This window comes from Cupressus sempervirens, chromosome 10 (genome assembly GCF_028749045.1).
Source record: "Cupressus sempervirens isolate cs-2001-9-10 chromosome 10, ASM2874904v1, whole genome shotgun sequence".
NCBI classification, from domain to species: Eukaryota; Viridiplantae; Streptophyta; class Pinopsida; order Cupressales; family Cupressaceae; genus Cupressus; species Cupressus sempervirens.
Window position 1 is genome coordinate 3,082,966 of NC_143127.1, and position 25,107 is coordinate 3,108,072.

The window sequence follows — 25,107 nt, forward strand, 5'->3', positions numbered from 1 at the left end:
AAAGGATTAAGAGGATTTTCAAAATTTTGGCAGACACATGGTGAGTTCCCAATCTCGCCTCTCACCCTAGTAGAGGTCCAGTCACAAACACAGATTGAAGGTAAAAATCTAGTAGGATCTATTGTCGAAGACTTTCAATTTTTTCTAAATAAGGACTTAGAATTCACACTAGAGACTGGAGTGATAGAATATAAAGATAATAGTCTTGAACAACTATCAGAGGAGCTTATATAGGTCTTTGATCATGATAACTTAAAGGAAAGCACCACCCCACAAAAAGAGATGTTGATTAGAAAATCATCAAATTGGGAGGAGATGGCTACACAGCTGAGGACCTCCAAAGGGACATTAGAAAGATCCAGTTGGAGGACCGATTAATGGAATAGGACAAACAAATCGGGGATAAAACAAAACTCAATCAAACAGGGGACAAGACAAACATGGAAGATGTGACAGAAATAGAGATTAATGAATTGGAAAAGGATGGACTAGGGAATAAAATATGTAGGGAATTAGAAACTGAAGAGTTTGATAAAATAGAGGAATGTACCTCATCAACAGCACAAGAACAGGACATACTTCAACAAGAGTTTGGCATTCATATGAATCAGGAAGGACTGACTTCTCCAATTTATGGTAAGCCTAAAGGAAAAAGGGGTAGGAAATCATTGAAGGAACTTAGAGAGTCTGAAGGTCTAGCTAGCAAACAGAGGAAAATTGATGAGATTCTAACTACGAGGAAGGGGAAGGACCTTCCCAAGGCATCATGAAGATAAAAACATGGAACGCTAGGGGTCTAAATGCCCCCCGCAAAAAAAAATTAATTAAAGAATATTTAAAAAGCTTTAATTTAGATATAATTTTAATTCAAGAAACAAAACTTAATAAGGTAGAGGGTTCTAAACTAAGTACGATGATAGGTTTGTGGGACTCCATCTTCATAGAAGCAATAGGTGCTTCAGGTGGCATGGGAATAATCTGGAACTCAAGGAAAGTAGCTTTAACGTATCTAGTGAATAATAATAACTGGCTGTGTGCAAGTGTACAGAGTCTAAAATCAGATATGAAATTTATTCTTATCAATGTGTATGGACCTAACAATATGATAGGGAAAAAAGCTATTTGGGATGAACTAAGCTCAGTTATTAGAGAGTTCAAAGATAGTCTGATTATATTAGGAGGTGACTTCAACACGATTTTAAGTTTGGACGAAAAAGTAGGGGGTACTCAACACCTTTCTCTTTCTTCTGCAGATTTCAAATTTTGGTTTGATAAACATAGTTTATTAGAAATTCCATTAAATAATGGTATATTCACGTGGAATAATAGAAGAAAGGATAATGATTATATTGCGGAAAAACTTGATAGATTCTTTTTTATAGGAAATCTCACTGACTATAATAAGGAATTTCAGTCCTCCATCTTGCCTCTCGCAGGATCGGACCATTTTCTAGTTTGTATGGAGATTTTTGAACCCTCTAAACCACCTAGGAACTCCTTTAAGTGTGAAAAGATGTGGTTTCAAGATCCAAAATTTCTTGAACTTGTCAAGATATGGTGGAATCAAGCGAAATTTACTGGGTCCAAAATGTTCATTTTCGTCTCCAAACTCAAACTGTTGAAAGAAAATATTTTAAGATGGAATAGACAGCACTTCAACAATATTTTTAGAGAAAAATTGGAAACTAAAGAAAAACTGACAAATCTGAATCACGAAATTATAAAACATGGTATGAATTATGAGAAATATATTTTAGAAAAAGAATCCTCATGAAACAGGAAGATATCCTTTCAAAAGAAGAAACCTTCTAGAGACAGAAATCCAGGGAAAAATGGCTAGAGGAGGGAGATAGGAACTCAAAGTTCTTTCACAACTCAACAATTTATAATCAATCCCTAGAAAAGATTACTAGTATTATGACTCCACAGGGCTTGCGCATAGAAAACCCACAAGAGATAGCAGATACGATAACAACATATTTCAAAAATTTACTTAACAATTATGAAGGGTCCAAAAGGGAGGCCCAGTCTCGAATGCTTGAATTCATCCCAAAGCTGGTCACTACAGAAGACAATAAAAATCTAAATAGACCAATTACTTTGGAGGAGGTTAGGATTGTGGTCTTTAGTATGAGCCCAGACAAATCCCCTAGACCTGATGGGTTCCAAGCTTTTTTCTTCCAAAAATGTTGGGACATATTAGGGGAAGACTTATGGAGAGTGATTGAAGCCTCACAAAATGGTGGTTCCTTATTAGTGGAAATCAATTTCTCCTTCTTCACACTAATCCCTAAGAAGGAGGATCCGGAACATCCTGGAGACTTCCGCCCTATAGTTTTGTGTAACACAATTTACAAAATATTTTCAAAAGTTATTGCTAATCGAATCAAGGTAATCATGCCAAGATTGATCTTTGAAGAACAAATAGGCTTTGTTCCAGGAAGATCTATCTTGGATGGCATACTCATAATTTAGGAAGCCATCCACTCGACTGTTATAGATAAAGAAGCATGTATGTTTATTAAACTAGATATACAGAAGGCCTATGATATGGTGGACTAGCATTTTCTTTGTAAGGTCTTAGAAGCCTTTGGCTTTTCTCAACAATGGGTAAATCTCATCTTTAAATTTATCTCTACTCCAAAAATCTCAGTTCTTATAAATGGGATGCCTGAAGGCTTTTTTGAAATCTCTAGGGGCATTAGGCAAGGAGACCCCTTATCTCCCTCTCTCTTCATTCTAATGGCTGAAGCTTTTGAGAGAGCAATCTCTGATGCTTACCAGAAAAGGAAAATATTCGGTATTTCTATAACCGAAAATCTCCCTAACATTACACATCAACAGTATGCAGATGACACTATTTTACCTAGCAAGAGCTCAGTCCAAGAGGCTGTAGGTTTAAAAAATATACTTCAACATTATACAGATGCTTCAGGTCAGAAGGTAAATAAAGAAAAATCCAAAATATTCTTCTTGAATACGTCCCCTAAAATGGAAAACAAGATATGTGGGATCATGAGATATAAAAAAGGTAAGTTCCCATGCAAGTATTTGGGTATATCTTTGGAAAAGAATTCGAGATTCAACAAAGTTTGGCAGGACGCAATTGAAAAGGTGGATAAGTGGATTGGAAGTTGGAAAAATAAGTGGCTCTCCAAGGCTAGCAAGATCACTAAGATCAGATCAGTCCTTTCAGCCATTCCAATTTTTCCTATGACATGCCTTCCTCTAACCAATTGGATGTCTAAAAGATTTGAATCCAAACTCAGGAACTTCCTTTGGAAGGACAAAGAAGATGACAAAAAACTCGCCCTTATTAAATGGGACAATTTATGCAAACCTATAGAATGTGGGGGTTTAGGGATAAAGAAGCCTCAATGGAAAAATGAGGCCTTGGGAGCCAAATTAGTGTGGAGGTTATATCAAGAATGTGATAAAAAATGGGAAAAAATTTTATATCATAAATATCTGGATCCGAGGGATCCAGAATTGCTGTTCAAAATGAGAAAACTGCCTAAAGGCTTGGATTGTTGGAATTTCATATCAAAATGTCGAGGAATTATCAGCAAATATCTAACTTGGGATGTAGCGGCAGGGGATAAAGCCTTGTTCTGGGAAGACTCTTGGGATGGCTACCCCTCTATTCACGCTTCCTCCAACTTAGAGAACCTTATAATTAAGCTAAAATCATTATGGGGTAGTAAGATAAAATATTATAAAGTTAAAGAAATTTCGGATGGGGAACTAAGATGGAGATGGTGCACTTTGGATGGCTTAGATCTTGATCGAGATTCAGTTGCAACCTTTGAAAAAGATTATCTCTACTAGGAAAATTAAACAGTCTGAAAGGCCGGATAGTCTTATATGGGTTAGAGCAAAGGATGGAATTTACAGAGTGAAACAAGGGTATCAGGCTATCATTCACTCGCAGCATTGGAACTCTGTGGAAATCCCACTAAAATTGTGTTGGGATCCAACTTGTCTTCCTAAAGCTAGTTTCTTTTTGTGGCTTGCCCTTCAAAACAGAGTTTTGACCGCAGATAGATTAACTAGATTTGGTATTTTAGGTCCCAACTGGTGTGTCATGTGTAAACAAAGCAATGAAGATGTAGATCATCTTTTCTTCAATTTCCCCTTCGCTCAAAATTGTTGGGAATCGATTAAGTCTCGACTCAAGTGGACAACCCCCCTTCAAAATTCCCTTAAGGGGTTTCTCTATTCTTGGCCCACGCATATGGTCCGTGGGGTCTATAGCAAACTCTGGAATATTTTCCCATCTCTAGTAGTATGGGAATTATGGAAAGAAAAGAATCATCATATTTTTCAAGACAAAGAGCAGAATATAGAAAGATTTTTACTAAAACTTTGAAGTCTCTATAACAGAGATAATGAATGCCTATCTTAGGAAAACCTCCCATGAAGAAGGTTCTTTCTCTTTTTGGGATGGAATTTTGAAGAAACAATGGTCTAGTCTAATTAATCTGCCTTTGGTATATGCAGCTAGCAATAAGGAGGCAAGTGCAAATTGCAAATGGGTCCCTCCTCCCAAAGGATGACACAAACTGAACTTCGATTGTGCTGCAAGAGGTAATCTATGTATAGCTGGTGTAGGTTGTATCATAAATGATGAGGATGGTTGTTGGGTAGCAAAGTTAGCTTCACCTCTTCCTCCGACTTCAAATAACATGGCAAAACTCGAAGCTGTGGAGAAAGTTTTACAACTTTGTCATAAATTAGGCCTATCCAAAATCTCCATCGAAGGCGATTCTCAAATCGTCCTTAACACCATCAGACAAAAAAAGACCCCTAATTGGGTTTTGAACTCAAAACTCCAAGAAGTGCTACTATTAGTGGAAAATTTTGAGGAGGTTCTGATTAGCCACATTTACCGAGAAGGTAACTCACAAGCTGATGGACTTGCTAACAAGGGTGCGGATAGAGAATCGATTCTTTTATTTAATTTAGATTTTCTTTCGTCTTTGTAGTAATTAGCGATATAAATATATATACATAGATAGTAATAAATATTTATACATATATAGTAATATACATTTACATATATATATATATATATATATATATATAAATGAGAGTATATACATATATATATATACATAAATAGTAATATATATTTAAATATTCATAAAGATATATACATATTTAAATATTTATATACACAAATAATCATAAAGATACATATAGATATGTATATGGAATTACATATAATTTAATCAAAAACTTCATAACTAAAACGAAAGAAAAAGATAGAAAGGAGTTCCAATAATTACTAAACCTAAAATCAAACTAATTTATTGTCCAAACAATAATTATTCAGGATGAGCCCTGCTTGTTGACTCAAGGATAGTCATGATGCAAATTGCTCCATATAATAGATAATTTGTATAGTTCACATGAATTCAATGTTTATTAACTCACACTTCAAATTAATAATTATCTAATACATAGTAATTTTCAATCAACTTTGTCAAGGAAGCCCCCACATTAAACAAATTAATTAATATAATTTATTAGCAGTATCTTATAATTAGTAGTATGAATAGTAATTTTTTAGTTAAATTTACCCACTAATACATAGAACATCATGATTTGATCTCTAATAACAACAGCCCTATTAATAATCTTTCGATTAGTCTATAAGTAATAATAAAATTAGTATTTGCAGCCATATTTCATTTACTATTTTTAACTTAGAGTTCGAAGATTTCATTAAATCATCCTATATATAGACTGGAGTGATATTGGTACTAGTGAGGAGAAATCTGATCAACCTCTAAACAGATTTCATCTAGGAATCAATTACCAAACACAGACACTAGTGGTCTGAGATAATTATTGGAGCAGGATCATGTCTTAGTTTTGTATAAGGCAGTAGCTTGTAATGTAAGGCATAGGAGATTATCCTTTTCCATTCTCTCACCGACTCTTAATTTGGTCTTGCTGGCACCTTCCAGCTGTCTTCCAGTTGTTATTATTTCCAAGTGGGGATCTAGGTAGTTATCATTATTTGATAAGGCTTGAGGGATTTCGGCATATGCCAATTGCCACAACTAATTAAAACTTCGAAGCATGTGATCAGACATTCATTGATAAATATGAGGACCTGAGATCATTGCCATTTAATGTGTTCATTTTTGCTTAAGGATCGCACAAGATAGGTCGAATGATGATGGGTTTCAATTGATAAATGAAATTAAAGTCGTGGCGGTTTTCACTGTTCTAAAGTAAATAGGGCTTCTCTTCCACTGTGTAATTTCCTTTTGCAAAGATGGAATCCAACGTGTATGTATACCATACAACAGAGAATAGGACAATGGCCTTTCTTAGGAAGGTAAAACCAGAAAGGTGTAACCGTCTCCTAAGAGCAGTAGATGATATGACTCGATTTGTTGTGAGCAGATCGATTGGGGAAGATGTTTTTGATTATAGGGCTACCTGGAGAGCCAAAAATTCCATTATCGGCTCCTTCATTGGGGTTATGGTCAGGGCAAAGATTGAAAGGGAAGAAATTGTGAGACTCTGTTCAGATATCTTCAATCCTGTTTGGAGGCGAGGGTTAGAGAAGGTCGTCTTTAGCATCAACGAAAAATTTAGGATACCTTTCCCTGAGAAATATAAGGGTCTTCCCTTGGGCACAGAGGAATTAAAGACGGCCCCGCGATGACAATGCCTCATGGGTAGGGATAACATGTCTTTTCACAGGGAATGGCCTTGCATGGAAGCTAGCATTGACTTCCTCCTGCACTGGCGAAGTATTAGGGAAGCTCAAAATTTGGAGTGCGTGGTCAAGTACATCAAGATGTTTAACTCTTATGTGCATCCAGGAGTAGTCTTCAACGACCTAAATGCCTTGGAATTCAACATTTTCAATGTGGAAAAGACGAGCAGAATCAAAACAAATTATGTTCTCCCCCCCAATGTTGTCTTCGACGACCCAGACTCAGTCCCAGAGGTGATAATGGTCGCTTGGAAATGATTGTTTCTTGCTTATTATTGTTTATATCCGTCAATGAGATATTGTTGCACTGTATATAAATAAATAGGTCAATGTAGTAAGTCTATAGGTATAACTCTGTTTCTCAACACAGTATAGTATAAGGGTGTGATGTAAATCTCAGATATAGTGTGAGGTAAACATGGATAAGGTGTGAAATTAGTATACTCTAATATAATGTAACTTCATGAAGATTAATATAAGTATATTATAATCTATTTGGTGTATTTAAGGGGATAGTTAATTCTGCCCCGCATAATCAGCTTGATCATTGCAACTCTTTAAGAATCATAATATCTGATTAAAGCATTACCTTAATTTTAGGTTTCTGCCTATTTAAATGGAGCTCTAAAATAGTTATGGGTTGCAGATAAATAGAGGCAATTGGCTCTCTTTCACTGATAAAAATAGTTATTTGACTTATAATAGAATAGATGATGCTTCGTCCCAGTAATTTGTCTGAGTGTTCCAGCTCGCTCTCTCAATTACAAAGGAATTCGTATATATCTCCCTTTGAACCCAAGGATAGCCGACATGTAGTATAAGTGAAGAAGATCTCATGTTTTATAAAGGTTATAGTCCAGTAGATGGGAAGTAATCATAGTTTCTAATTAAGGTATGAAGAACTGTTAGGAATGTTTGGAAGACGTTCATCATGGTGAAGTTTTAAAGGAATTATGTAGATTGGAGTTTTGTTAATCACAGGCTTAATCAACATAAATCTTTGGTCTTTCTTGTTGAATTGTATGACTTTTCACAGGCTCCATTGACATTCCTAATTTTATAAAATAGGGTATTCACAGTAGGACCTTCTTGGTCACTCGATAATGTGTTTAATGCTAAGTTGATAGAGCTCAAAAGCATGGTCTAGTATCTCTTCTAGTGGCTGGACTGTGATCTTGGGAATAACAGGGTTATACTGAGGGGATGGCTTTAATGGTTTTGCTTACGTACAGAGCTGAATATTAGTATTGAACTTGGTTTATGTGAAGCGTGGATAGCAAGTAATTAATCCCGATCAGGGATTAGGGTTTAAATTTCCATAGATCTATTTCGTTGTTGATAGATATCTTTTATTAGAATCTTTTATTCCTTCTAGACATTGCTAGTACAATATGACTAATTAACATGATCTAAGATGTGGATGAGTTTATGTTTCTTATTTTGCCTTTATTAAATCAGGTTTGATAAGGTTTATTTATGGTTTTCCTCGGAATGATTGACTAAATCTACTAATGATCTATGTTATATGAAGTAGGATTCTTCAAATAGGAATTCGATCTTGGACCCTTTGTGCCTTTAGATGGCAGAAGTATTTACTGAGACTAACCCTAAATGGGAATGACCATGTGTAATTATATGTAATTTAATGTATTATATGTCATTTTATGGCATTTTATGTGATTCAGGGTATGCCCCGATGGATTTGTAATAATACAGGACATATGTCCCAGGCAAGACTAGAGGTTTTCTTCTCCGTTCTTTCCTACCAGTGTCCGTTTGAACGGAGTAACACTTTGTACCATTTTTTTTCATTATATATTCTAAGGCCTTGACCATTTACCGATAAAAAATAATAATAATAATTTAAAAGAAAAAAATTATAATTATAATTATTTTTAAAAATAGATCAATTATACATGATTTTATTTAATTGTTCCTTTTAAAAAAAAAGAAGATAAATTGTGAATTGCTCCCTTTTTTTTAATTGTAATCTTAATATATGATTTAATAAAAGGACTATTCATTAAAAAAAAAAGATAATTAAAAACTTAAATTGTCATATTTATTTTTAAAAATTAATATTTAGAAACTGAAAACTATTTAAGTAATAATAATAATAATAATAATAATTCCCCTATTAATTTTCTTATATTAACATAAATTTAATTTAGTAATAAAATATTATTATTTATTACAATAATTAATTGTCACTATTTTTGATACTATGTTAATAAATGTCCAATCAAATTATTAATAAATAGTTTTCAAGAACTTTCAATTTCATAATATAAAATAATAAACATATAACAAAATAATAAATATTTTGTTTTCTAATTGATCTATCAACTACAAAAATTCAAAAATCACTGCAATAATACTTGCCAAGTCTATCACAAGCATTAAAAATAATTTTAAAATTATTTAATATTTTAAAAATCACACTTTCTAATTTTAACACTAGATTCTATTAATATATGACCAATGACAACTATCCAATGTAAAACTAATTAATTTAGACACAATTGAATGATGGATAGGACTTCAACTTCTTCAAAATAAGATATGTCAACTTGTATGAGCACAAAATTTTAAAACTTCCATAAGATTACAGTCCAAGATATAATAATTTAAAAGAACAAAAAATATAATTATTTTTAAAAATAGATCAATTACACATTATTTTATTTTATTTTTTTCCTTTTAAAAAGGGAAAGATGATAACTAAAAACTCAAATTGTCATATTTATTTTTTTAAATTAATATTTAGAAACCGAAAACTTTACATAAGTAGTAGTAATAATAATAAGAAGAACTAAATGAAAAGATCTGTGAACATGCAACTTAATCTAATGTGGAGATTTAATTATAAAATAAAAACGATTGAATTGTCTTGATCGCGTTCATAGCCCACATTGAAATTTATTTTGAGTTTTCTCGTCTTCTGGATTGTTTTGGATCGTTACTGTCAAATAATGGCGAATGCAGACACAATTCGTACACTTCTTGGTATCACAGGTAGGCCTTGAGAAAAAAATTGTATAAAGACTTGTATTTTTTTTATAAAAAAATTGGAAATAAAACCATTTGTGAGTGGAGTACATTAATATTTAAATATCGTTTGAGTATTTTTATGATCGCAACAATTTGTAACTGGAATATTTTTGTGGCAGGGAATTTGATATCGTTTTCAATATTTCTGGCTCCAGCGTAAGCTTTCTTTTCCTTTTAAAGATTTTGACAAGGATTAATTTATGAAAATATTTTATTTCACTCCATTTTTTTCAGGGATTTTATAGAATTTCAATTTTTATTTACTTCAAATGCTGTAGGCGGTCATTCTACAAGATCTGCAAAAGAAGAAGCGTGGCAGAAAATTCAGTTTTTCCACGACTGTTAAAGATCGTAAGTTGCGCAATGTGGATGGCGTACGGCTTGCCTTTTGTAAACCCTAATTGCATACTTGTGTCTACCATAAATGCCATTGGTCTCTGTATAGAGATTACATACACCCTCATCTATTTTATCTACTGGGGAAATATGAAGGCATGGGTGAGTATTTTGTAGGGTTTATTGTTGAATTGTCACAAGATACTTGATTTTAGCGAATGAATGTTTGCAAAAGATTTAAGCTTTAGTGAATGCCAATTTCATGCAAAGCTTTTGATGGTTGTTCTTCTGTTTGTATCACAGTTAAAGATGGCCGGGACGTTTATCATGTTGTTCTCAGTCTATGCCTTTGTTATCCACCAAGGGGGTTACAGATTCGTGGGGTTCATCTGCATTGATTTCAATGTGGTTATGCACATGTTTCAGTTGCCCTTCATTGTAAGCAGCAAGCTTGACTTCATTTACTTTGAAGATTTTTCTTATTGCCCCCAAAATATTTTATAACTTTTGTGCAGGTAAGGGTTCTGCGAGAAGAAAGTGTGAAATGCATTCCTCTTGGCTTATCTCTTGCCAGCTTGGCCGAAGGATTAATTTGGACTGCTTATGGAGCCATACACTTTGACATTAATCTTGTGGTACGTAAATGTTCATTGATATGTTCTGCATCTGCTGGATTAGTTTTGTTATTTCTGTTGAGCGCTAAACGCATGCACGCAGATTCCAAATGGAATTGGAGCTACTTTAGCAGCATGTCACTTGATTCTCTATTTCATTTATTACAAAAGCACCAACTTGGCGAATGATGATGATCAGAAAGCCCTGATGGACAAGGAACAAAAGTTGTGTAAGACGGTTACAATACCACTTCTCATTGCTTCTCCTGAGAATAGTGAAGAGGAGGTTTGTCAAAAAGAGGAGGAAGAGGAAGAGGAAGAGATGGTAGATAGTGTTCAAATATTTTTAGATGAGAGTGATAATTTTTGGAAGAAAAGAAATATGAAGAGTTACTTTATAGTTTAATAAGCAGTCGCTATAATAGAGCAAGATTCAGATTTCTCCTGCTCTCATAATTTTAATTTTAATTTTGCATTAGAACATACTATTGCTTGCTTAAATTTAAGTAATAGAGCAAGATTCAGATTTCTCCTGTTCTCATAATTTAAATTTAAATTTTGCATGAGAACATACCAACTGCTTAAATTTAAGTATAAATGGGGTAAGGTAAGCCCTCTAAAATGAGGCATTATCTAAACATATGAACATATTTGATCAGGTAGGTCATGAGTGAAACAAAGAATGTTGAAGCATTCTCAAGAAATGTAATAGAAATTATTATATTGATTAATGAAGATTACTTTTGTAGTACTTAAGTTTATATTGTGTATTTCTTTCAGCGTCCATGTACTTATTTCCATTCCAGCAGTAATAATATATTATTATTAGAAATAATTAATCACAAAAGCGTTCCACCGTTTTGGGAAAGAAAACCTCCAGCAGTCCAGTCCGGGACTATAGTCCAATATTATTAAAAGAGCATACCCAATCAGAATATCTAAAAATACATTCCAGTGTAAATAACTGATTACGTCAAGATTAGTTTTTATCATTGTTATGAATAAGTTTAACTTTATAATATTTTAGCTTAAGTTTTTTATTATTGCCAGAATGTTTAATATTGTTTACATCTGTAAACATGGTAAATCAAGGTTGTTAAACACTATTTTTGTATGTCTAATTGTGCTATATAATGGAGGCATACAATGGATTTTCTTGCAATTAAAAGCCATAAGAGAAAACAAAGGGCTCAGATATGGATGTCACTTCCTGCCATAGAACCCTCGGAGAACAAGGTACAGTGCGTGCAAAATTTTACTTTTTAAACAAAAGTGCATCATTGACAATAATAGCCTGAGTGCCCTAACATGGTATGTGATGCCACATTAACTTTAAACCTTCATAAAACAATTCATTTACTTTATAAACATCTACATCATTGAAACAGTCAAGGCATTCCTATGGACACAATGTAACAACCACATTACATGATACCACTAGAGAGCTCAGATTGTTCACTCCAGAGGCCATCTACGCAAGGTTAGAATTGGATTATAGAATTCGATGAATCCAATTGACAAGCATAGTAAACGAGATCAAAATATGAACATGAATATACCAAAGGGATCGCAGAGATAAAGGGTATCTGAATCATAAACTCATTTTTGCACTGGTCAAGAAGAATTGCAAACTGCTGTGAATGCACAGAAGTGCAGTCATGCAGAGAACAAATGCATGGTAAGGAAGTACATGTGCGCAAGAATATTTGCTTATGTGCAGGGGCAGTAAACATATGCGCCACTCTCCAAACAAATGTCGCACTGATTTGGATGGTTGCACAAGAGATTAGTGTAAATGCGCTGAAATAAGGCCAAGTTTAGAAACTTAAGGAAATTAAAGGTTTAAAGGTTTAAAGGTTTTGGTTGTCTTGGGGTCAATTACCTATTGTGTAGATGTTGGAAATATACATGGAAATCAAAGATATAAATTTATATTAATTTACATCACGAACCTATGCTACTCAGAGTAAATCTAAATCTCATATACAAGATTAATATATGTCGGGACCATTTAGGGAGTGCCCCGACTAAAGCCTGAGAATCTTTCAAAATTTCTATACATCTCAGGTAGAAGATTTCCTGCTCTCTCCATGAAATAATTCATGCTGAGTGTGTTAGATTTGGGTATGGCTCCAAGTGACCTTACCATCTTCAATCGCCACAATTGTGTTAGATTTGGGTATGGCTCCAAGTGACCTTACCATCTTCAATCGCCACAATTCTCATCTTTAGGGAGGGGTCCCTGTGGCTGCAGGTCAATGGTTCCACGGTATGCTCAGATAGCATAGGTGGCAGATGAAGCGACAAGTGAATTGGACTCTGCCTCCACCTGGACTTCTAAAAGTAAACACTGATGGTTCTTCCCAACGGAATTCAGGTCCTGTTGGCATTGGGGGAATGGCTTGTAGTTCTGGTGATGTCCAATTTCTTTTCTCAATGCATAAAGATTGTCACACTAACAATCTTATGGAGGCGCTGGCCATTTTACATATTGTGGAACAATATTGTTTGAGGGGATGGTGCAGGATTATCTATGATTCTGACTCCCAAGTGGTTGTGAACTTTCTTACGTAGCAGGTGTTTGAGGATGTTAGTTGGCCCCTGGCTTCAGTTGTGAATCAGATTCTTCTCTTTTGTATAACTCTAGAGTATGTTTGTTTTACTTACATTCCTCAGGAATGGAATGGAGTTGTGGATTACTTGACTACATGGGCTTCTGATCATGTGCAGAATTGGCATGTTATGGATAGGAGGTTGGCATGTTATGGATAGGAGGTTGGCATGTTATGGATAGGAGGTAATCACCCCCCGAATTATCTTGTGAATTTGATGACCTTGTTGATTAGGATAGAGATCCTTGCCGAGCTCTCCCTTTTGTATCTTGTCTTTCCTTAATAAATATTTAGCCCTCTTTTACTTTAATATATATTCTCTAAAAGTAAGAGAATATATATATATATATATATATATATATAGAGAGAGAGAGAGAGAGAGAGATTAATTTACATCCATGAACCTGTGCTACTCAAAGTAAATCTAAATATCATATACAAGATTAATCTATGCTATCAAAGTAAGAACTAAATCTAATACATAATTATATAAAGATACAATGTCATGGTATTCCATGTTTGGAAGGTGTGTAAATACAAACAGGGATTTCTCGTTACATATACACCAGCCTTGAATGGTGATTTTTTAATAGCAACCAACAATGCCCTTGGGCCCTCTCCCACTATTCTTAAAGAGACAACCATGTGGCCCATAAAACACAAGCAAGGTTCTCACACATGGTATCCACATGTACAATTACACAACTATAAGAAGCATGATCATGTAAGACCCAAAGCACATAAACATAATTAGGTATGCCACAACCAAGGTCAAGGCATTAACACCATACAAAGTGTAGGAGCTCAACATCGCATGACTTCTAACTCACTAATTAATATTAGAGGGTGCTTAATGCAAGAATGGGAGTGTCATTGTATGTGCAACTGGCTTATGTGATGCAAGAAACCTCTTGTGGAGATGAGGAACTTGATGTATTGGTAACTCTATGCATTCTCTAATACATTCATGGCTAATGAGAGCCCACATTGCATGCAAGAGGAATCCATGGCTTGTCAGTTTCCAAGCCTACTCAGTTAAAGTTGATTACAAACCTACTCAATTAGGGTTGATCACTCACTATAAGTTTATTATATCTTACATGCTCATTTTAAGAATTTGATGATAATTATTTCCATAAAAATTGAAATTTTAATAGTTAAAAAAGAAGCCAAAAATTCTAAGATCTTGCGCAGAGTCATAGGAGAGAAGCCAAGACTCCCAAATTTACAAGTACTTTTAAGCATGCATAAAAATTATTTTGAAAGAGATTGGTATAAAATTTTCTTTTAATAAATGAAACAAGAATCAAAGGCTCCACAGATTGGGAGGGAAAGCCAAGATTTAGAGGTTGCGCAAAGTCATAAGGGAGAAAACAAGACTCCTAGGCTAATGTTGGCCAGTTTTGCCCCCCATTCAGCCCATTATTGATAATCGATCTAAGAAACCTTTAATGGGTTAGATTCTTGTTTTTGGTTAACCCATTAAGGTTGATGGCTAATATTTCATATTAGCTTGGCCCCTTCATTGACTGGGTTGACTCAGTTTTTTCTTAACCAAGCTACAGTTTCTTCATTGACTAAGTGAACTTAGTTTATTCTTGGTTGGGTTGACCCACGCAGACGAGATCTGACGACTCCCATGTTTTCATGAGAACATTTTCCTATCCTCGCAAAAGTATGAGATGCTACCATGTGTCACCATTCTGGCACTTCTTCATACTGTGGAGCCTCTATGATACTCTGAGGTCCAGAATTGTGCCACGTATGTTGAGTGCTCCAAACAAGTTGGCTCTAGTGGGTTTGCAGGAGACAAAGTCTTGTTGTCTATGATTGGCCAAGTACTTCCATATCAACAGTTGGTGGGGTCCATAGTTTCATACGCATGTAGACAAGATGTTACCACGCGTCGCCATTCTGGTGTTTCTTCATGTTGTGGAGTCTCTGTAAGGCTCTGAAGTCTGAAATTGCACCACATGGTGGAGGGTCCCATATTTCATGCTATATGATTCCTTCGTTGGGAGGAGTCTCTTGGTGATATCTCAATTGTCCACTAGAAATAAAGCTCATCTACATTGATGACTGTGACTTAATCCTTCATTGGGAGGAGTTTCCTCGTTACAATTAGGTCGTTCATCTTGAAGGGAATAAATGCTCGATGATGATGACTTAATCTCTTGTTGGGGATATTCCCTTGCCATCTGGGCCATCTATTTTGAAAGAGAAGATTTATCTTGACAGCCAACATTCAATTTCAAGAAAATCATATTCCCCCTGTGGTCAACCCTGCATTTTGCAGGCAGATAACACATCGTGATAGTCTTCCCCAGAGTTTTCTTTGTGTTAACCTCATATTAGTTTTGACAAGGCAATGACAAAACACTTAGTCATTATGTATAAGTATTACAGTATAAGCCAAGTGATCAGAGCGAGTTGAGTAATCAATGTGAGCTGAGTGATCAAAGTATGTTGAGCATCAGTTGCCAGACAATAAATGGCGAGCAATATACCTAGTATGTGTCAAGTCACTCATGAGCCAAGCAGACTATACATGTTGAGTGATTCAGAAGCCAAGTAAATAGTGTATGTCGAGCCATTCAAGAGTCGAGTTATAGCATTGTGAAAGTAGTGATGGCCAAGCATCAGAGCCTTCAGATGCTGAGTGAACACTTTTGGACATAGTTGTTTGTAATGGCACAAACTTCTATGTAAACCATTTTTGGGCTGACATAACGATGTTTTACTATTATAGAAGATATGTATGGAGGTATATTGTGAATCCCTATGAAGTACATGCAACCAATCAAATTAAGGGATGTTTTAAGAGGCAATATGGATCAACCATATTCATTGATTCTTACCTAACCCAAGTCCACCTATGTTTACTTACAAAGGAAAATCCTAAGGAGTTTGTATTAGTGAATGCATGAAAGGAGACAAATGCTAAGTGCAAAAAGAGCATTTGTGGTGGTTATGGAGGTTGTGATGATGATTTGAATTGCAAAATCAATTAGAGAGAACAGAGGAAAGGAGAGAGATGACAAAGGAGACATATGTGATTAGAAGGATCAAGGATTCATTAGAAAAGAGAAGATTTGACATCTAGCAATAGAGTGCTAACTGAAGGATCATGGTGCTGAATCATTTTAAGAGGTGATATAGAGTAAATCTCCTAACAGAGTAATCTTAATAGACTTCTATTGATCTTTTAATTGAGTGCTTTCTTTATTGTAAGTTTAAGTCCTCTAACAAGGAACACTTTTAACAGGGTGTTGAAATCCTTTAATAGGGTGAGACCTAATAGTCTTAGTGAGCAGTTAATAGGGCAGACCCCTCATAGGGTAGATCATAGTTTATGGTCAAACTTATTCTAACCATAATTGGCTACACTTTACAACTGTAGTAGTGAAGATTTGTGGGTTTCATCCCCACCCCAATTTTGCCTTCTCATTGGAGGATTTCTGGGTAATAAATTTATTGTGTTATGTGTTATTTGTTTCATGCTATGGATGAACATGTATAGTTAGCTATTTCAATTTACATGCTAAATTGTGAGATGGTTGTGTGGTGAATTTTTTATGGTTAAAGTTTTGAAGTGTTGATTCACCCTCCCCCCCCGACCCCTCAAAGTTTACTTTCCCATTGTTATTTCCAAAAATTGGTATCAGAGCTTTGTTCTCTAGGAAGGAAAGCTTTACAGCTTTGGAGGAAAGATCTTGAAGATGGAAGTCTCCAAGTTGGGAAAGATTATTGAGAACTAGAAGATTGAAGTACATCTTGCCCTACATCAACTCAATGAGGCAAGAGATGAATTGTAGCGTTCATTGAAGAGAAGAAATGAACAATCTATTGAGCTAAATGGCACTCATTACCAAGAGGAAGACACTACTGAATTGTTTGAGAATGGAAACTCAATTGAGTTTGATGCAATAGTTGCAGATCTTATGGAAAAGAAAAATGCCCTAACTCAAGAGGTCAAAAATATTAAGATAGAACAAGATGTCCAATCAGTATTGCTATGTGAGGTGATAGAATAGAAAAAGAAAGCTAAGCAAGATAAAGTCATGATTGAAGATGACAAAATAATACTAACCAACAAACTAGAAGAGAAGACATCAGATGTACAAAATATTGGTAACATGCAACTGGACACAATGAATCAATTGATGATTGCAAACCATGAATTGAATGGAAAGGACGTGGAGATCACAACCCTAAAGTTATAGAATGAACAACTGAGGAATGAACTAAGAGCGAAAAAGGAATTTGTTGAAAGATTCAAAAAACCTAGTGAAGCCATCAAATACTTTGACAAACTGATGAAATCTCCAAGACCTAACAATGATGTTGTTGGATTGGGATACACTAGTATTGAGGAAGGAAAATCATCTAAAAGTGGTGATCATTTGAAGGAATAACAAAGGTAATAACTACAAACCCACTTGTCATAATTGTGGAAAGCTAGGTCGTACAACAAATGATTGCAAGAGCAATAATGGAAATCATAACCCCAAGCATAAATTCAAGGATTATTGTCACAAGTGCAACAAGCAAGGACATCAAGTACATGAATGTAGGTCCAAGACCTTCAAGACTTAGAGATTCACAGGATATTGTCACAATTGTCATAAGTATGGACATAAAGCATATGAATGCAGATCTAATGCCAAGTGGACATCAAACAAGAGACAAAGGTACAACAAAATGGAAAATCCTATAATTGGGATTAGAACACAAGGTACATTTGTCACTATTGTCAAGAATATAGACATGTTCCTCAGAATTGCATTATAACACATTTCAGAGGCAACTAAAATAGATGGTTGAGTGAGCTTACATGATTTAGTTATCTCAAGACTAGTCATATTAGCAAGAATTGTCCAACAAGGTCACCAGCACTGAGTAATGGAAATAATAAAGGCAAAGAAAAGGTCAATGTAGAGAAGGTAAAAGTGCAGATGAACAAGACATGCAAGAAGAAGGAAGATTATAGCACATCAAGCTCAGATGAGGTCACTTCATCCAATAGATCAGGTGATCACATCACCCCCAACTAGGCAATTAAGAGGTATGTATGGGACTGATATTTCAAAAGTTATATTATGCATCAGTTCCAAGAATCTAAGATCTAAAAAGATTATATATGTATGAATTAATATTTAGTTTTTTTTTTTTCCATGTTGTTTTCAAGCATGGAAAGTTTCACAGTTATTGTCAAGTTATGGAATCATGTTAGTATTGGTCGAGCTCGCTATGTTAGTCAAGCATACTGGAGATCATGTGAAAGCTGAGTGAGTGAGAAGACCTATGATAGCCAAGCTTATAGTTGTGTAAGCACTAAGCATCTATTGCTGAATATGAAGGGTTATATAGTCAATTTTCAACTCATTTATAGAGCTCTTGAAGAGCACAAAGGTAAATTGGAAAAGAGATTCAAGTGTTTGTGAACTAGATTTGATTGCTACTCGACAAAATTCATTAGATTGAAAGGTATTTAACTGCTGTCAAGTTACGTTGTTTGAATTTTCATAAATCCTAGTTATTTGAAATGGCATCTAGCTTGTCTACAAGTGTTAGGAGAGGGGAAGGAGGTTTTTAATGTTCAATTGATAAGTAATGATGTAAGACAACCACCTTTCTGAGAAATACCTAAGATAGCATATAAAGGAGACCTATCTGGTGCATTATTGATGATACCACCAAAAGTTCTCATGATTCAAGATGTTAGGTGTTGCTATATAGGTAAGATAGGAGAAGTAGGTGACATGGAGATAAGGGATGCATACAAAAAACTATGTGATAATGGAGTCTAGCAGGAAGAGTACAAAATTGTTGAACAAAAAGGGTTAAATTATGCCCTAGATTTTCCCCAAGTGTTTAAGACATAATGGATTAGAATAGTTTTGAGTCGCATACATAATAATTACATATGATTGGAAGGAGGATTGATTAAGCTCACGAAGAGGATCATTAACCAAGTATCAAGGTACCCTACCCTTGATCATCCTAAGAGCATGCATGGTGATGCAAAGGAGGTGATTGAGAAGAAAACAGGTGCAGTGTGGAACAAATGAGGAATGTTTATTGACACAATATCAAATCTCCTAATTGCCTTTACAGTGAGAGTAATTTATCACAAGTTCTTTCAGTCTAGCCAGTTGAACAATGTTTCTTGCATGGTTTTTAATTAGGGATTCAACATAGTAAAGATGGACCATTCTTATGACCTTGTCAAGTTGCAATTATAGCAACCATCTAGAAAACTTGGACGCCATAAGGAAAGAAAAGAGTGCATCATAAAAATTTGGCTCTTTACTAGTCTGCATATTCTTCTATGTGAAGAACACATTTCCTACATTTGGAAAATTTTCTTGGAAGACCAACAAGTCTATTGTAGCTCAAATTTTGAAATTCATAGAGTAGCTAGGTGATAACTTTAATTCAGTGATAACAAGTTACTTTGATGATTTAAAGAAATACATGAAACAGAGGTTAAGGATCCTTGTATCCTTAGTGAAGAAACATTATGATGCTATTTATTTCTTAGTGGATGTTGACCACACATATGTGCAAGCAACAATACCAAGAGTAATATGGCTCAAGCCCTTGCCATATGAGATCAATGTAGATGAGGCTTTTGCATCAATTATAGCCTTATTGGTAGAAGACATTGATAAGAGTGTCACCTCATTTGGGAACTATGAGGAAGCTAAGTCTAGGACAATTATTGATTTGAAAATAGCTATAGTTCTTAGGAAGAAGAACAAACTTGTCAAAAAATTGAAGGAGAGATTTGGTGAAGGGTGAGAAGAAGAAGAAGAAGAAGAAGAAGGTGATGGTGAAGAAGAGGAAGAACAAGGCCAACCCCCATTGGAATTAACTTGAGGACAAGGAGAATATCAAGAAGGTGATGCAAAAGGTGTTGAGGGAGAAGAAGTCAAGGAAACACCAAAAGACACTAAGGCCAAGAAGAGGAAAGCTGAGGAATAGTTAATGGAGAAACCAGAGAAGCAAATGAAGAAAACATAGTAGAAGCCGGCAGTACCTACCACTAGGTCAAGCACAAGGGCAGCCACTATTCAAGCCAGTGAAATTTAAAAGCCTAAGGGAAAAAGATCAGTAACTATAGCAGAGCTAAGCCAACCAGAAAAGAAGACTTTCAAAAGGTTAAGGAAGAATCAAAAGAAATATGAGTCAGATGAGGAGAGGATAGAGTCAAATGGCTTGAGCCAATTCAAAGCGGTAAGCCATAATCCCTCCTCTGATATTGATAATCTGTGTGAAAATATTGCTACAAATGCATATTTATCAGGTTTCACACATATAGATTTTGGTAAGCTAGGGAGTGAGGATAAGAATAAGGTCAAAGAGGTCAGTTATGACATGATGGAAACTTTCAAATCCACTCCAGTAGAGTTTTCCAACTCATTACCTAAGAGTCTATATGATCGAGTTAAACAAAAGTAGCAATTATGTTTGGCCACTGAGAAGCAAATTAGAGAAACTCAATTAGCCCAAGTTATGCCTTCTTTGGACAAGTAGATGATGGCTAAATCCATGAACAAATATAAGGGGATATTTTTCCCAAATATAGAGCTTTCAATATTTTGAGGAATAATGTAGAAGAAGTGGTAGAAAAAGCACATTGCTTTGGAAGACTATCTATGGGATATCCATCATGACAGTTGAAAAAAAAAAATAGATGATAAGGCATATGAACCTAAAAGGAATGATGAAACAAATAGAGGTGAACCAAAGAAGAGTGAAATAGTCAAGGATGGTAGTGTGGGTGGGATTGAGGAGACAGCAACAAGATACTCAAGATGTACCAGATGTACAAGTGTCAAGTATCAGCCCTCCACACATAGACCTAGTGAGTCCTCGGGACATAGTAAAAATCAAGGATGTTCCTGACACATTAGCTCAGAACATAAATCCTTTTATTTATGAATATCTCAAGAAGATATTGGTTGACATTCTACCACAGCAACACAACTATGCACAAATCCTATATTGGTGAGAATAGATGTGATCATGAAGGTAGTACTAACATCTACAGGGGAGAAACTACAAGAGACATCCAATGTGCCTCCTCAATCCACAAAGATACAACCTATTGCTACAAATAAGATGCCATCTGCCATGCCCATTATAGTATTTCAAATGAAAGAGGCTAAGGGAAAACAAATAGACACATCATTTCCTAGCCTAAATAATTTAGGTTTGTCTGTCATTGTTACTATAGAAAATGATGGAACTAAAGTTCACATAGGTCAAGAGGAAAGTCCTATACCTACTCCACAAGTTCAAGGTGAAGTTCTAAAAGAAGTGAAGGAGGACAATAGGATTGAAGAGTTAGAGGTGAACACTAAGCTAGAGGAACAGATTTCCATACAGACATTGGTTACACTACCAATTTCTATATCTCCTCTTAATAGTCAAACTCTTCAAAGGTCGAGTACAGATGCTACACCACTACAAATCTCAAGGCCTAGTCCTAGTACATCAAGGAGCATAGATAATACATCTTTGGAGATGTAAGTTTTAAAGATGAGGTGATTGAATTTCCCAAGTTTGATTTGTCATCAATCATAATTGAAGAGATGAGCATTCTTCAAGAAGCTTTGCAGAGAAAGAAGAAGCAAGAAATGATGAGAAGGGAGCATATGAAAAAGAAAGTTTTGCATGAGATAAAAGACATATTTTATGATGCTTTTAGGCTCCCTAAGATGAATGAAGACAAGCCCATAATTGCGCAACTTGTCACTATTGCTAACAAAGGATGAATACCTAGACACAAATGTTAAACTTTTAGAATGGTCTAAATGAAAATTTCACACCAAGGTACTTGAGAAGATATCTAGTGTTTTGCACTAAGACAGGTTGATTTAGCAACCAAAATGGAGGGTGTGAAGAAGGTGTCAAAGAATATTTTCTCTCTCTACACCAAGCTATGTGATGTGAATTTCTTCACATAAGAAGTTCAGAGGGCTATTGACCAACTGCAAGGAGATTTACAAACCATAGTTACTACTCTTAATTTATCTCCTATTCAAAGCCAAGCTCATTTTTCAGAGATTACTCTCCACACAAGGTATGCTTGCCGAGATGAAAGCACAAGATGCAAACATTTGACCTACCTTGATAAGCATCCAATCCATGTTGACCCCACATATGGAAGTGTTACATAAGGAACTAGCCTATGTTGAGACATAAAACTAGGGTAAAGTTGAAGCTAAAGTAGTTCTAGGCCCAGTCCTACCAGTTTATAACCTAGATCTAGTTACACCTTAATGAAAAGACTTTGATGAACCAAATTTCAACTCATGACAGCTTAGTTGACCTTGCTACCCAGCTAGACATTCAATATAAATCTCTAGAGGTAGCATGCAATAATTAGGATGCAGCTCTAAAGATAATTTTTGAACAAACACAATATTAGTGTACCACCCATGAAACAAGTGTCAAAAAAGGAGGATTATGAAGTTCTTTATTGATAAAGGGATAGTGAATTTTTGAGTAAGGGGGAGTAATAATGCAGAAATAGGGAACAACAAATCTACTCAGTGGAAGTATCATAAAGGAAATATTTACTCAAGGGGAGTAGTGGAGTAATGGAGAAATAAGGTATGAGAATTAGTCATCCCTTTTGCAAACTTTTGAAGTTTTTAATTTTTGTATGAGAACTAAGTCACAGATACATATTGTTTGACTTATGCTCATAATAAGGATTGTGTATGCACGACAACATGTTTTTGCCACTCACGTCAAAGGGGAGATTGTTAATCTTGGATTGGTTTTGACAAGGAAGTGACAAAACACTTAGTCATTATCTATCAATATTACAGTGCAAGCCAAGTGATCAAAGCAAGTCAATAAATCAATGTGATCCAAATGATCAAAGCATGTCGAGCATAAGTTGCCAAATAATACAAGCCAAGAAATATACCTAGTATGTACCAAGTCACTCATGAGTCGAGTAGAATATACATGCTAAGTGATTCAGGAGCCGAGTAAACAGTGTATGTCAAGCCATTTAGGATTTGAGTTACAACATTGTGAATGTAGTGATGGTTGAGCATCAGAGCCTTTAGATGTTGAGTGAACAGTTTTGGACATAGTTATTTGTAATGGTACAAATTTTTATGTAAACCATTTTTGGGCCAACATAATGATTTTTTACAATTCTAGAAGATATGTATGGAGGTATATTGTGAATCCCTATGCAATATATGAAACCAATCAAATTAAGGGATGCTCTAAGTAGCAATATGGATCAACCATAGTCATTGATTCTTGCCTAATCTTAGTCCACCTATGTTTGCTTACAGAGGAAAACCCTAAGGAATTTGTATGGGTTGATGCACAAAAGGAGACAAATGCTAAGTGCTGAGAGAGAATTCATGGTGGCTTTGAAGGTCGTGATAATGATTTGAATTACAGAATGAGTTAGAGAGAATAGAGGAAAGGGGAGAGAGGATAGAGGAAACATATTTAATTAGAAGGATCAAGAATTCATCAAGAAAGAGAAGATCTGACATCTAGCAACAGAGTGCTAACCAAAGGATCATGGTGTTGAAAATTTTAATAGGTGATACAAAGTAAATATCCTAACAGAGTAGTCTTAACAGACTTTTGTAAATCTCTTAACCAAATGCTTTCTTTATTTTAAGTTTAAGTACTCTAACAAGGGGCTAAACGCACAAACCTGTGTCACTTTTTATAAAGAAACGTGATATCAGAATGTGACAGTTCAACATTAATGACAAAAAAAATGGTATTTGTGTTTAAAATATGAAGATGATGTAAACTGATGAAATGTGTAGAATTGTATGAATTTTATGCCTATAATTTTTATAATTTTTTTTACGAAGAATTTATTCATTTTATTTTATTTTGAAGTCTCTTTTTTAACTGTAAAAAATATAGGATGTAGTTCCCGTCAAACAAGTATGTGCAAATCATCTTTTTTTGTTCTGATTTGAAAATATTTTATAGATGACATGTATAGCTAGTGAACAAAAAAAGAAATAATTATTTTTCATGTATATTTTCTTTGTTATAAGTACTCAAGTTTGACCTTGTCAGAATCCAATAATTTTTTCCTCTCGTCAAAACTTCCCTATCAAATCTATACCTTCTTGAAAAAAAATTACATATTCGTGAAGAGGATTCTCTCCTCTAGTGATAAATTTTTTTTTTTTTTTTTTTTGGTATGATTTGCTATTTTTTTTCATTTTTTGAGAGAGCATCTTCTAAAATGTTAAAATATGGACTTATAATATTTTGAGATTATAACATATTATAACTAATCAAAACACTCAAAAATTTATATAATGATGATATTGAATTTGAGATCTATAAAAGGGTATTTTTAGTTTTTGAAAAAAAATGAGTTTTGATAGAAAAATGAGATTTGACCAAAACAAGTTTTTGTATCACAAACAATGACACAAATCTGTGCTTTTACCCAAGGCACACTTTTAGCAAGGTGTTGAAATCCTTTAATAGGGTGAAACCTTATAGTCTTTGTAATCCTTTAATAGGGTAGACCCCTTGTAGGGTAGATCATAGTTTATGGTGAAACTTATTGTAACCATAAATAGCTACACTTTATAGTTGTAGTAGTGAAGATTTGTGGGTGTCATCCCCACCTCAATTTTACCGTCTCATTGGAGGGTTTCTCGAAAAAAAAAAATTTGTGTTATGTGTTAATTTTTTTCATGCTATGGATGAACATGTGCAGTTATCTATTTCAGTT

At 34.8% G+C, this 25,107-nt stretch overlaps 1 protein-coding gene across 1 annotated transcript; it reads left to right on the top strand.

Annotated features, from left to right (window-relative positions):
* Positions 1-9,648: 9,648 nt before the first annotated feature.
* Positions 9,649-11,394, top strand: LOC149532261 (bidirectional sugar transporter SWEET6b-like). Its single transcript, XM_089805091.1, has 6 exons — positions 9,649-9,751; positions 9,907-9,943; positions 10,066-10,285; positions 10,427-10,561; positions 10,639-10,758; positions 10,841-11,394. Exons 1-6 carry the CDS (start codon positions 9,709-9,711, stop codon positions 11,141-11,143), a joined length of 858 nt encoding a protein of 285 aa, XP_089661217.1. The 5' UTR covers positions 9,649-9,708; the 3' UTR covers positions 11,144-11,394.
* Positions 11,395-25,107: the final 13,713 nt, after the last annotated feature.